Source organism: Dermacentor silvarum, chromosome 5 (assembly GCF_013339745.2).
Source record: "Dermacentor silvarum isolate Dsil-2018 chromosome 5, BIME_Dsil_1.4, whole genome shotgun sequence".
Taxonomy (NCBI): Eukaryota; Metazoa; Arthropoda; class Arachnida; order Ixodida; family Ixodidae; genus Dermacentor; species Dermacentor silvarum.
In genome coordinates this window covers 153296074-153310979 of record NC_051158.1, presented here as the reverse complement: position 1 = coordinate 153310979, position 14906 = coordinate 153296074, and the positions used below count along the sequence as shown (strand labels likewise).

The 14906-nt window shown below is 46.7% G+C and overlaps 1 protein-coding gene across 1 annotated transcript in view; it reads left to right on the top strand.

Moving 5' to 3' along the window:
- Positions 1–14906, top strand: part of LOC119453804 (vacuolar fusion protein CCZ1 homolog) — a 58739-nt gene that overhangs the window by 6205 nt on the left and 37628 nt on the right. The window contains exons 4-6 of the mRNA XM_037715849.2: positions 2593–2715; positions 6286–6360; positions 7145–7275. Of these exons, the coding sequence (XP_037571777.1) occupies positions 2593–2715; positions 6286–6360; positions 7145–7275 (329 nt within the window). The remainder of the gene's footprint in view (positions 1–2592; positions 2716–6285; positions 6361–7144; positions 7276–14906) is intronic.

The window sequence follows — 14906 nt, the reverse complement described above, 5'->3', positions numbered from 1 at the left end:
TTGTTAGCGTGTCACAGTAACTGTCCAGAGGTCAGTGAGGACATAGCTACCCTGCCCAAGGCAGGGATAGTAAACCGAACCGTAATGAATCTGCAGTAAAGAATAGTTAAAGAGTACTGAAGTACTGGCAGCGCAAAAGTAGAGAACATAATCAATAGATTTTAGGGCAATGAATTTCTTTCAAAATCAATTGATGGCATACATGAATCTATACGCAACCTATAGGTGCAGAAGAAAGTATAGAGCTAGGTGGCATCCACTGCTGCCCTGTTTCAAAGAGGATGCTCCTAATATGCATCCATCTGTTGTCAAACTGTAGGCACGGTGAAAGAACAAACACGTGATCTAAGAGTATCGTTCGTATTTTCCGAACTGGTGCCCAAAAAAATGAGAAACTCAAATCACATTGATAGCATCCAGCACAGTCTTTGGTTGTCGAATCAGAACTCCTGGGTCAACTCCGTTGGCTATTTATATATGTATCGCCAGACTTTCAAGAATAAGCGCAAGTGCTCATGCACATTCAAGAATGTACAGCCTCCCGCATTTTTAGCTATATTGCGCAAGAACACTATACAGTAGAACCCCGCTGTTACGTTCCTGAGTGCTACGTCGTTTTCGGCCAGTCCCCGGCATAGCTCCCATAGGACCCAATGCATTGGGAAGCCCGCTGTTGCGTCGCAACTGTGGGACCGTTTCCACATCATGCGTTGCGAACTGCCGGCTCGGGCAGCCATGTTGACTTTCCATGTCACTTGACTTGGTGGCTTACCCGCCGCGGCGGTTCAGCCAGCTAAGGCGTTGCGCTGGTGAGCACGAGGTCGCCGGATCGAATCCCGACAGCATTTTGATGGAGGCGAAATGCAAAAACGCCCGTGTGCTTGCATTGTAGTGCATGTTAAAGAACCCCAGGTGATCAAAATTAATCCGGAGCCCTCCACTACGGCGTGCCTCATAATCAGAACTGGTTTTGGCACGTAAAACCCCAGTAAGAATGGCTTGGTGGCTGGAAGATGGGATTGGCCTCCCAAAGTGCCGGGGGCAACACCTATGATGCATTTTTGGTTTCCACTAGCAAAAGCATGGCCTTAGAGATCCGTATTTGCTATCTAAAGATGGTGTCTATGATGCGTTGAGGCCCTAAAATTCTTTTTGCCGCATAACTCTTCCGTATAAAGTCCAAGGACGATAATGCTGTCACCACGCACTGTATGCTGTATCTGCGCGTGAAGGCGTGCGAAGGTCAGCCGACGATTGCGGCTCAATCTCGCATGCACGAAGCAGGAAGGCGGGGCAGAAGTGTGCTTCTTCTGTCGCCAGCGATGCACGGGGGGAGGCGCGGGCCATATCTTGAAAGCGATCTGCAATAGGGGCAGAGTCTAGGCACTGTAGGTGCGTCAGCAGCTCGTAGCTTTGTGCGTGCTGTGTGTTCTCAGTGCTCAGTTTGCATTGAAGCGATAGACATCACAAAGGTCACATAGCTCGGTGCTGCTGCGGCGCTTCCTCATGCCAGCGTTTTGATAGCGAGTGTACATGCTCATCGAGTGTGATTTATTCATGTTTGCCTGTGCGCGCTCACACTGTGCTTGTTAGTATAGTTAATAAGCGAATGTTTACAAGTTTACATAGACAATAAAACTAGTATCCTTACTTTGTATAGCTGTCTACTAATTTGCTATCGCAATCGATGCTTCTGCTTCCTGGCGAAACTGCGACTTTTTTTTTTTTAACGTAAGAATTCAAATAAAATTATGTGCAGTTCACCACTACTCTCATTTCTCAATTTTTCCCGTTTCTCGGCTTTTGCATTCCGACTCTTACGTTTTTTGTTTTTTACCGTCTCGTGAAAAACGTATCAGTGGGGTTCTACTGTAATATGGTCGTATACGTCATCCTGAAGGGAACATCGCATTAGACGACTCTTGCACAGGAGAGTGTTTAGTGCACTTTAGAGTACTTCTGCCGGTCTCGCAGATTATCGCCGCTTAAAGGTGCTAAAATGATGCATGATGAATGCTCGCCCGATACAGCTAAAAATGCGGGACGCTGTACAGCAGTGATAATTGACTGAATAGTGATAATTGACTGAAAAACAATCGCCAGCAAAAAGATCCAGTCATATCCTGCTGGCACGTCTGCTCACCCAATGCAAGTAGTTCACCATGCAAACCAAACTGACACCTTGAATGATGATGGCTCTCACGACTTGCAAGACTAATATGCATGCCAATTTTTGTCAAGAATTGCATGTGACATCTCCTAAAGAAGTTTAAGAACACATATTTAACGATCGTACTGGTGGGGTTTGCCATACTATCCACATGCTTATCTATTTCAATGTGCTGCAGTGCAACCTGTGTCCTGATTGAAGTACGTACTAGAAGCTGTGTTTGACAGTTCTTGCTGTGTCTTGCGTTCGCTTCTGTTGTGTTTGTGTGTACCTGTTTTGTGCTGCATGCTGCCATCATAAGTGCCTGAATGCATGTTGTTAATTATGTACGCTTCACTGATAATTCCTACAGAGTCACAGAATGACTGAATGAAGAGTGTTGTGGTCACATTTGATACTGAATGCTGCCTTTCTCCTTCCAGACGATAGGCCTACCAACGCAGCAAAAGACGCGCAATAACCAGCTATACGTAGAACACCTTTCTGATGACATCCAGGACCATGTGTACCAGGCGATCCTCGAGGGGGTCTACAAGATGTTCCAGGTGGGTATCATTGTTCCTAAAAGAATTATGACAGAGTTTGACATGACTCATAACTAGTATCATAATGAATTTCACTGATTTGTGTGAAGCAGTCACCTCAATCTTCAAGTGATTTTCCAATTCTGCAAATGTGAATCTGCAAGGAAAAGAAATGAAACTCTGAACAGGTTGCAATGGTAGTTGCAACATGGATTCTATTGCAGAAATGGTACCTAATATTCGCTGAGCCTGTGGCTTTTATTGTTGTCACGTTGTAATGAATATGAAAAAGCAAAACATTGCAAAAAGTGCGAGTTGAAAATTTAACTCTATTTGATGAAAATGGGCCCAGAAAGACCAGCAACACTCATATCCCGATAGCGACAAGCAAGGTTGTCAGCTATAAAATCTAATCTGGCAGGTTGAGTCTGTCAACTATTTGCATGTCTTATCGTACATTCTAGATCAATTGCCAATGCTCATGTACATTCGGGAGTGCACAGTATCATTTTCAAGCTGCATGTGATCTTATCAGATGTGGCTCCCTCACTGTTGAATTGGCAACCTTGTTCAAAGTGCAGGCACGTATTGTGCCGAGCAACGAATCAATAACAATGAAAATTCGGTGAAAATGAACACTGGCACGAAGTCAAACAACTATAGTTGTCAAAGTGCCTTGATAATTTTAGTGTTTCTGCTTAGCTTTTAAGTTGGTGGTTGAAATTCAAATTAAGCCCCATATCACCAGAAAGTTAAGCTGACATGAACAATACGCACGGCATAATGCACCAACACTTACACGATTTACTACAGCCAGACGCACTCATGTGCTGAGGAGGTGGAAATAATGGGATGCACCTTTGAATTTCTAGTAGCCATGTTCTGACAACGGGCACAAGAGAGACAACTTTACTGTGGGAGGAGTTGATTCAAAATTAGAAGTGTGCAAATACTCGAATACTACTCAATCAAATCGAATAGTGAGTGCTCGAATAATTCGATTCGCAAATCGAATATCTACTACAGTTAAACCTGCTTATAACGAACCTCCATATAACGAATTCCTGGATATAACGAAGTTTTTCGATTCCCCGCCGTTACTCCATAGAAGCACATGTATTTGAGACCTCTACGTAACAAAGTGGCAGCGGGAGATCCCCTCGATATAACGAATTTCCCCCTCCGACCACCTAGAGATTTCGCCCCAAATTGTCATTTTTGCGCGAGCAGCAACCGGAACCACCTTCTCCGCCGCGATGGAATGCGAAGCGAGCGCACGTGCGCGTGCGTGTGCGAGGCGGCCCTGCATCTTGCCGCCCCGATCTTGCCGCCGCGGGCGTGACCTTTCCCCCTCCCTTCATTCATATCTGAACCTGCTGCTTGCTGCAGCTGGCCTAGCCTGCCAAGCCGGCACTCTCTCCTTTTCCAGCTGATGTTGCCGACGCGCTGGTACACGCTGTGGCACACGCTGTAAAACGCTGGCGGCGTGTGGAAGCGCAGCTGGAGAAGCGAGCGAAGTGACCTTCGTGCTGTTGTCTATCGCTTCAACGCGAACTGAGCGCCGAGGACACACAGCACAAAGCTACGAGCTGCCGACACACCTACACTGCTAGACTCTGCGCCAACGCAGATCGCTTTCAAGATACGGCCTGCGCGACCGCGCGCTGCCCCGCTATCCCTCCCCCCTCTCTCTTTCGCCGGTGCCTCGAGCGCAACAGAAGAAGGCGCGCTTCTTCCCTGCTTTTCTTGCGCGCGCGAGATTTAGACGCGGTCGTCGGCTCCCCTCGCACGTTTTCACTCGCACATACAGCATACGGCGCGCGGCGACTGCGTTATCGCCCTTGGACTTTAGGGTACGGCCACGCTAGCGGCAAAAACACGCAGCAAAAACACGCAGCAAAAACGCGCGTCAGAAACGCGCGGCAACGCGTCATGCCACGCGCGGCAAAAGCGGCAGGAATCGGGGGTCTTGCGACGTGCCGCGCGAAATGGTTTCTGCGGCAAATGCCGCGTGCCGCGAGATGAAGAACCAATCAAGAGCGACGAGCGTGACGTCACGGAGCCATCACAACCGGAACGCCGCCGGTCTGCGCCAGGTTTTCAATCGACGATCGTCGTCTCTCGCATAAAACAACAAGCGCTCGCGGTGTTGCTCGCCCGTTCGAAGAACGCGGGAGATCTTATCGCGCTGCCGCGCGGCGAGACGCGCGTGCCACGGTGGCCTCGCGGCAGCCTCACAGCAAGGCGCTGACGCGCGGCAACTTGCCGCTCGCTACGCGCGCATTTTTTGCCGCTAGCGTGGCCGTCGTACCCTTATATACAGAATATGTATGAGCCAAAACCAATTTTAGGGCCACAACGCGTCATGGACACCATCTTTATATAGCAAATACGGATCTCAAGGGCCATACTTTTGCTGGCGGAAACCGAAATACGTCATAGTTGTCGCCCCCGGCACTTTGGGCGGCCAATGCCATCGTCAAGCCACCAAGCCAAGCGACATGAAAAGTCAAAATGGCCGCTCGGGCCGGCGCGGGGTGGCATTTCGCAACATATGATGCGGGAACGGTCCCACAGTTGCGACGCAACAGCGGGGTTACCAATGCATTGAGTTCTAAGGGCGCTGTGCCGGGACCGGTCGAAAACAACGTAACAGCCGGGAAAACGCAGCCCCCGGGAACGTAACAGCAAGGTTCTACTGTAACACTATACGACGCTACGACGCCATCGTGACGCTCGCTCTTCGTTTCCGATGCCTCGCGCTTGTGCGAAACGACATGCGTCCACGTATCTGGTACCTGGTGTGACATTCCGAGGATGAGTGCTTCGACGAAAACAGAAAACAGGTGCGCATTACAATTGAGGGCGCGTTAGAATCGAGTAAATACGGTAAACGTTTATTTTTCGAATTTTCGTGCCAAACCTGCATATAATGAAATCCTCTTTATAACGAAGTTTCTCGGAAATTTGTCAATTTCGTTATATCCAGGTTTAACTGTATTCGATTTTTCGAATATTCGATATGGAGGCCCGTACAGAGCCATGTGTCGCATGTGCGGCGAAACCCCTCATGCTCAATGTTGGCCTAGCAAGCGTTTCACCTAGTTTTCGACACAAATGGAGCGCCGATTGCGTCACGGTCAGGCCGTCTCGGCTGACGAAAAAGCGAACTTTGTCACTGCGAGCACTCCCAGACGTCAGCTCGATGCGACATCGCACACACAGCACCCGAGTGCTGCAATTCGGACAATGACGCCGCATAGGCCGGTGCCATCTCTGTCGGTACTTGGTTTGTCCGGGTCGACAGCACCTATCGAAATTATAAAGTGACGCTGCCCTCTGGTATATAACCAAATTTTCAACAGTCAGATGAGAGGCCGCATAATGATTGTCCATATGAGGGCACAGTAGCTGTCAAGTGACTGTAAAGTGCAGTAGCAACCACTTGTTGAAAAACCACTGCAATAAAAGTGCCTTTGTTGAATCTTATAACTTTGTCAGTTTTCATAGTTCTCCATCACACCTGATGCAACATTTTCTAGCTGACGAGGTTACTTCTTTCTGCTTTAAAATTTTTTTTCTTTTTGTCAGATGTTTGGAGGCTCACTGTCGGAGGTGCTTGCTGATCCCCCCAAAAAGGGCACGCTAAAAGATTTCCTCGATTGGGTGAGTTGTGCTCAGTCATTTAGAAGAATGTGCAGAATTTAAAATGAACTCAAAGGAACATTAAATCAGTTTAGACTGATGAAGTACTTATTTCAAAAATGCATTTTCGTAAATTTGGCAGTAAGACATTGATTTCTAGGAGAGGAACTGAAGGCAAAACTTCAGGAACAGTAGAGTGCTTTTGCTGCTTCCTGTCTTGTGTGCGTTTTTATTTCTTGCGTTACTTTAATTTATTCATTGCCAAACTTGCACTTTTCGAATTTTACGCTGAATGTTATGGTACGTCAGTGTGGAATCTTGGGATTTCAGTGCATTATCTGTAATTTGGGCAATTGTGGCACACGCAGTTACCCCAAAACTTGTCAAGTTCATTCTTCTGGCTTCTTCACGATGTGGTTCATTTTTGCTGAAAAAAAAATTAACTATGCCCAAGTAGATGCTTCCCATAATCATCAACATTATGGCGAGCTGGTGTGAGAACTTTTAACGACTGTTTTGCCACTCATGTTTCTGTTTTGTATATAATCTGGCTTACCAGGCTTCTCACATTAAAAGTGGCTTTCTTTTTTTTAAATTATTATTATTATTGCAGAGCGGTAATTTACTGATGCAGCTTTACACAAATATCTCTTGTCTGTATAAGCCGAGCTGACAAGTTACGGTTCTTGAATGCCAGAAATATCTTACTGTGAGTGGGAGCGCCCAATGTGCGTCACAGTCAAAGGGTTAGATCGTATTGTTGTAGTGGTGTCTTGACCCTAACTGTTCTTCGTTTGTCCCACAGCAAATTCCCCGGCTGCGTGTCCAGCATGCCGACCTGTTGGACGTGTTCCAAGGGGTGCAGTTCCTGCCACTGGACAAGCATGCTTTCCTCAGGGTCCAGTGCTTTGTCAACCGCCTGGAGGGACGCTTTGGGTGAGGCAGATGACGTGCTTGAATGACCTGCTTGCGTGAATAATGACGTTCAGTTGGACTGTATACCGGTGAGGTTCTCAGTTTAATAGTGGACCTGTGTTTTACAGTAATATTTTATTTATTGCATAGAAAGTTTTGCTTTCTGGCTCTTTCCAAAACACAGAAGGGCTATCCCAACGTTATAGCAGGTGAGATATAAGGTCAATCTGCGTGACAGATGAAAGGACCATGCATCACGTGACTTGATCACCACTCCGCACGTAGCTTGTGCAGATGATAAAAAGCAGGTGCCGTCAGCACCATTTCATTGTCCGGTTCGGCATCACATGCCACCTGTCAAATATTAATAAATCTGGAGGGTCAAGGCAAGTTTGCGCAATGCTGCTTTTGCTGCCGTTCCCTCTGTCTGCGTCACATTATCATTCCGATAGGCCCTGTCGACCTTGATGAAGGTTATATTGACAGAGACTGCCCCGGCCTGCGTAGTGTCGTTCTGCAAATTGCAGCGTTCGGGCGCTCTATGTGCGATCCGGGCATCAGGCTGTAGTTGGGGAGCACTCGCAGTGAAAAAATCCGCTACTGTGTCAGCCGGGCAGCCCATCTGTGGCACACTCGGTGCTCCTTTTGCACTGAAAATGAAGTGAAATGCTTGCTTGGGCAGCATCGAACACGAGGGGCTCCGTGGTGCACACGTGGCACTGCAGGGGTCTCGACACCAAATATACCCCCCGCAGGGGCACCTTGAGTCATCAAGGTGTTGGTGTGTGGCGTTACCACGAACCCCGAGCCCCCATACCAAGGCTGTTACCCGTACCGTGTCTATAGGTTGTAAGGTGAAGGGTTAGAAACCGCAAACGGTGGCGGTCGGGATCTTGGTCAAACCCCGGCCGGTGGGCTCTTGCGTGGCTATCAGGCTGGAAGCTCCGGGACCCTGCTGAGAGTATGAGGGTGAACCTCAGTCGACATATCGGGAACCCTCAGTCTATACATGACGTATGGCATTTTCAAACCCAAAGAAAAATGATCGGTCTCTGAAAAGAGGCCGCACCGAAGTCCTAAGCAAAGAAAAAGTTTTTGAAACCTTTCCAAAGTTCCTAGTTATTCACTCAGAAAATGACAAAGAACCCATTACATCGAAATTGGTCTTTAAGATCGCGAAGTCCCTAGAAAGATCAATTGGCAAGGAGTACCAGGCAAAAGACCTATTGATTGAAGTCCAAACAAAAGCGCAAAGCGAAGAACTTCAAAAACAAAAAGAAATTGCCGAGCAGAGCGTGACAATCACACCACACCGTACTCTTAATTGCGTACAAGGGGTGATCTCCGAAAAGCAATTGATGAACGAAACAGACGCAGACATCCTAGAAAATCTCCGAAGCCAAGGTGTCAGCACTGTTCGAAGAATCACCATCCGAAGAGCAACAGAAGAGATCAACACTAAGCACATAGTGATCACATTAAACCGCAGCAGTCTACCAGACAGAGTAAATGTGGCATACATCAGTTGTCCCGTGCGAGCTTATGTCCCGAATCCGAGAAGATGTTTCAAATGTCAGCGGTACGGGCATGGCTCACAGTCCTTCCGAGGAAAATTTACGTGTGCAAAATGCCCAGAACATGATCATCCATGTGAGAACTGCGACAAAACAGTCATGAAATGTCTCAACTGCAGCGGTGCCCACGCGGCGTACTCGCGATCCTGCGAAACTTTCAAAAAAGAGAAAGAAATCATCCAGCTTAAAGTAAAAGAAAATCTAACTTTTCCGAAAGCGCGCCGAAAACATGCACTGTTTTCAGGCACACGCTGTGCGGACGCAGCTCGTCGGGGGGCGGAGTGGCGTCTGGTGTCTACAGGCTGTCAGTACAGCTTCGCTGATCTGGCCTTGCCCCTCGCCCCCCGCGAGCAGCCACAGGCCGCTCAAAAGGCCCCTGCTGTCGAAGCGAGGGCCCCAAAGCCGACCAAGGTGCCCCAAATGGGTTCTCTTGTAGAGTCCACTGCGGCACCTGCTGCCACTGCGGCACCTGCTGTCCCTGCGGTACGTGACCCTACGGACAGTGTACCGCCAAAGAGCACGACACCTTCAGGCACCCAGCTTGAACGAGTGCCTTCTGTGTCCAGGCTTTCTGAGGAAGCAATGGACACAACACCCAGTACATCGGGGACGCCTACCCCGAAACACCCTCCTTTGCCCACTGGCAGAGGGAAGGCAGGTCGCCAGCCAGTCGCTGCCCCTGGGAAGGGCACGTGACTAAATATTTCCTACAGTAAAAACAGATTTTCCGTCACCTATCCCACGTTTTTAACATATCAGAAAGTATTAGGATGCTAACAGCTACTCGATAAAATGGCTTTTATTGTTCACTGGAACTGTCGTGGACTAATACCTAACTTAGGTGACGTAAAGGATATTTTAAATCGGTTCTGTCCCCTAGCCGTGTGCGTTCAGGAGACAAATTTAGGCCCGAAGAACACAAACTTTTTGAAACAATACAAAGTGGTCCGCCGAGACCGTAACACCACTGGTCGGGTTTCAGGTGGCGTGGCCATTATTATGCACTGTAGCACTACTATGCAAGAAATCCGGTTAAATATGTGCCTTGAAGCAGTAGCAGTTAGTGTAGTATCATTTAAAACATTAACTATCTGCTCCATATACATCCCTCCTCATACACAGGTATCAGTTAGAGACTTGGAGGAACTCGTTGAACAACTTCCGGAACCTTTTATATTGGTGGGCGATTTTAATGCGCACAGTCCCTTTTGGGGAAGTCCGACAACAGATGGTAGAGGACAAACTATAGAAGATTTTATCCTAACAAATAACATCTGCATTCTTAACACAAATAACCCAACGTACTGCATACCAAGCACAGGAAGAATGAGTTGGCTTGATTTAGCTCTGTGTTCTCCTGATCTGTACGTCCACCTAAATTGGGAAGTACATGACAATCCATATGGAAGTGATCATCTCCCATGCCTTATACACCTCACACAACCAACTCCAATACCTACTAAACCACGGCGGTGGAAACTACACCTAGCAAACTGGACACTCTACACGACACATGCCGCATTAGAAAAAGAATACGACGAAAGCTTTAGCGTAGAGGAAATAAATGAAAGATTTACTGTCTGCCTTCTTCAAGCGGCATCTGTGTCAATACCCCAAACATCAGGTTTGGCACGAAAAAACCGAAAACCGTGGTGGACAGAAGAGTGTCGTACTGCAAAAAAGAAGCAAAATAAGGAAATAAGGCTTGGGGCACCTTCAGGAGATACCCAACATATGCCAACTTAATAAACTTCAAACAAGCTCGAGCTCAAGCACGTTACATCCGTAGAAGGGCAGAAAAAAGCTCCTGGCAAAACTTTGTATCTTCTATCAATAGCTCTACACCAACCAAAAAAGTCTGGGAGGGTGTACGGAAAATGAACGGCGATTACACAGCCTACACAATCCCTCTGTTAACTCCTCCTGGTATTAAAACAACACTCCAAGAGCAGGCGGACATTTTAGGGGAACATTTTGCCCAAGTGTCAAGCTCATCAAACTACAATAGTACTTTCCTTTCTTACAAAAACACAACAGAAAAACAGAAGCTACCTACCAGAGGTGGTACGAAGGAAGAGTATAATAGTCTATTTAGTAAGGCGAACTACGTAACGCACTTGCTACATGCAAGCAAACAGCACCAGGCCTAGATAACATTCATTACGCAATGCTTCAACACTTATCTGAAGCCGCAACAACTGCTTTACTCAAGTTCTTTAACAAAGTGTGGGTTACGGGCACAATACTGCAAGCATGGAAGAAGGCTGTAATCATCCCTTTCTTGAAAACAGGAAAACCACATACTCTACCTAATAGCTACCGTCCAATAGCCCTGACAAGCTGTCTGGCCAAATCATTTGAAAGTATAGTAAACGTCAGACTCATGTTCACCCTAGAGCAGCGTAACCTACTAGATACTAACCAGTGTGGCTTTCGAAAGACACGATCAACATTAGACCATTTAGTCCGGCTAGAAAACACAATACGAGAAGCATTTATACATAAACAACAGTGTCTAGCAGTCTTCTTCGATCTAGAAAAGGCCTACGACACTACCTGGAAGTTCGGAATTCTATGCGACTTGGCGAATATGGGAATAAAAGGTAGAATGTTGAACAGCTTAGCTGACTTTCTCTCAAACCGCACCTTTCAGGTACGCATTGGCACAACCCTCTCGCGCATTTTTATACAAGAAAATGGTGTACCACAGGGTTGCATCCTAAGTACAACCCTCTTTATAGTTAAAATGAATTCAATCGCAAAGATAATACCCAGCTCCGTCGAACATTCTATATACGTGGATGACCTACAAATAGCTTGCCGCTCTTCCAACATTAACACCTGCGAACGGCAGATACAGCTAACTATAAACAGACTGTGTGAATGGGCAGACAAAAATGGGTTCCGATTTTCAAACGAGAAAACGTTGGCTGTGTTGTTCTCACGCAAACGAAGACTCCAGCCAGACCCCAATCTACACCTAAATAAACATGTATTGCCCGTGCGAGAGGAACACAAATTCCTAGGTTTGGTGTTTGATAAATCACTAAGTTTCATCCCCCATATAAACTCATTAAAAACAAAAGCAAATAAGGCACTTAACATACTAAAGATTTTATCTCGAAAACGCTGGGGCTCGGACAGAACATGTATCCTACACTTATACCGATCGTTAGTGCGTAGCATTCTTGACTATGGCTCAATTGTGTACGGATCAGCAAGGCCGTCATATCTTAGAAAACTAGATCCCGTGCATAACCTTGCCCTCCGACTTGCCACAGGTGCGTATAGAACATCTCCCGTTGCTAGCCTATACGTAGAAGCTAATGAACCATCTCTAGACGACAGACGCTCTTTTCTTTTGGTTGCATATTCACTAAAAATCCGCACATTACCTTCACACCCTTGTTTTAACATTATTACGCAGTGCCAAACTAGAACCCTTTATACCAACAGACCCTCTACTATAAGACCGCTTTGCCTTAGATTTGAAGAAATATGCAGAAAATTAAATATCCCACAGGAATATTTGCATGTTTTAAAAAGACCCCAAGCACTACCTCCATGGAATAACCTGCGTACCACCTGCAATTTTTCGTTAATAAGCTTCAAGAAGAGCGAAGTACCACGAGAGCACCTGATCCAAGAGTTCTACGCCATCCAAGAAAAATACCGGGACTTCACAGAGTTTTACACGGATGGATCCAAAACACACGAACACGTTGGCTGCGGAGTTATTGGAATAGGGTGGGAAAAAAGTGTACGTCTACCAAGTCATGCCTCAATCTTCACTGCCGAACTTTTCGCACTCTACCTAGCGGTAACCAAAACAATAGAAGACAACAACCATAACACAGTTATCTACAGCGACTCTCTGAGCGCACTTCAATCTTTAGCATCCAAAAAACACAGTTTACCAATTATAGGAGAAATACTAAAAACTATAGTAGAAGCAACTAAATATAGGAAAGGTATAATATTCTGCTGGGTACCAAGCCATGTCGGGATAAGCGGAAATGAAAAGGCAGATAAGTGTGCAGCTATAGCAAAAACTAATCCCGTCGAACACTTAGAAATACCGTCAACCGACTGGATAGCAGAATTTCGGCGAGCACTGAATCAAAAATGGCAATTAAGGTGGAACGAAAGCATAAATAACAAACTCCATGTCATCAAACCAACACTTGGTGAATGGCAATCTTGCAGACACCAAGAACGCTTCATGGAAGTAGTTTTATGCCGACTTCGAATCGGACATCCACACCTGACCCACAACTTCCTTCTACATAAAGAACAACAACAACCAACTTGTGAGAACTGTGGAGAAATTTCATCCGTAAACCATTTTCTCATCTCTTGTACGAAACTAGAACGAGAACGGAAGCAGATCTTTCATCACATATACGAAAAAAACATACCTTTTCACCCTGCACTATTAATTTGGGACGAACCTGAAGTAGAACTAAAACATGTCATCACATTTCTAAAAGCTGCACAAATACTACAGAAACTATAAGACACGTGTGCTTTAATACCCCACGAAAATAACATAAACATACTTAATAACACCCGAAGTTTGCGCTAACCGGCACCTTGTGTTTGGCGCAGGATAGCCACAGTTGCTTTTGTGCCAAAAAACCCGACACACACACACCAAATATACCGTATTTATTTACTCGACTGTAATGCGACCGCAATTGTAACGCGAGGTCCAACTTTTCAGTTCGCGACATGAAAAAAAAAAATGCGATTGTAACGAGAGGTGAACGAAAAGAGAAACAATACCTTTATTCAAGGAATCAATTCGGAAACGAGTTCTCTTCACTTATCATCTTCGTCTGAGCAGGAGACGGAGCTTTCCTTGAGTGGTATTCTCAGGCGATCACTTTGCAAGATAATTTCACTTTTGCGGAATTTCCTGAGGCTCGGCATCTAACGCATCCCCCAACAAATGTTTCTGGTGCTGTGCCAAGCTCGTTGTCAGTGCCAAGAGCGCTGTCGGCTGTATATACTTGCGAGGGATTCAGTGCAGAAACGAACCAAGTCTCGCAAAAATGAAACTTTTTTCGAAAGCAATCGCCTAAGAATCAAGTCATCCCTGCTGCCAAGCTCGTTTGAGATTAAGTACTTCTTAGAAGACCGCACAACCATTTAATTCGGGGATATTACCAGGCCACTACGAGGCCCTTCTGAGTGGCCTCGCATTTACAGTGCAATCCATTTATAACGATATCAAGAAAAACGAATAATCCGATCGTTATAATCGATCTTCTGGACTGCCGTTTAAAAAAAAAAACGAATCTATCTTTGCCGTCCCAAAACCAAATTTGCCACTTGCAATAAAAAATCGACGTTGTAGAAAGTTGGCTGTGAAAAATAAAACGTTTATTTATACCTCTAAATAGCATTTCAATCGTTAGGCGCGCTGAAATAGAAATCTGCACTTGCTTTCGCAGAAGTTTCGGATTCACAACCGCTGCGTGCATCGCGACCAGCTGCTGCGCGAACACTGGCGGCTATAATTTAGCGTGCATGAATTCAATGAACGACTCGATCGATGACTTGATTGAACATCGGGGTCGGTGTCAAAGACGGGTCATTGCCAATCTTGTCGTCACTGCCGCTGCTGTCGTCGCCTCCGTCGCACAACACCGCCGTCTGTCGCGACAACGCTCGCCCCGTCAGAGATCTCTTAGCAGCACGAGGCAGCACTGTCTGCACTCGGAAACTCCTCCATCGTAGCACCACCTATTTCACCGTCAGTAGCGACATGCTCCCAGAGTTCGGTAATGTCAGCGGTTTCCACAGTGTTCGTTTCGCCATGGGGGTTTGGTCCTGGCCCGCAAAGCCTGCTTTTTCTGTTGGTCGGCATGGCCACTGCTTCTAGCCTTCATGATCGTGGCGGGCGCGCACGGAGACAGTCGAAGGTGAGGAAGCAGCGAGGGAGTTGAGAGAGAGGGCGAGGGGAGCCAGCGAAGCCACTGCCACCGAAGCGACGGAGTTACCGAGGCCAAATCTGCTTCCCTGCCGCCCTCCTCCCTTACCTTTGACGGTCTCCGCGATCACCTGCCCATCACC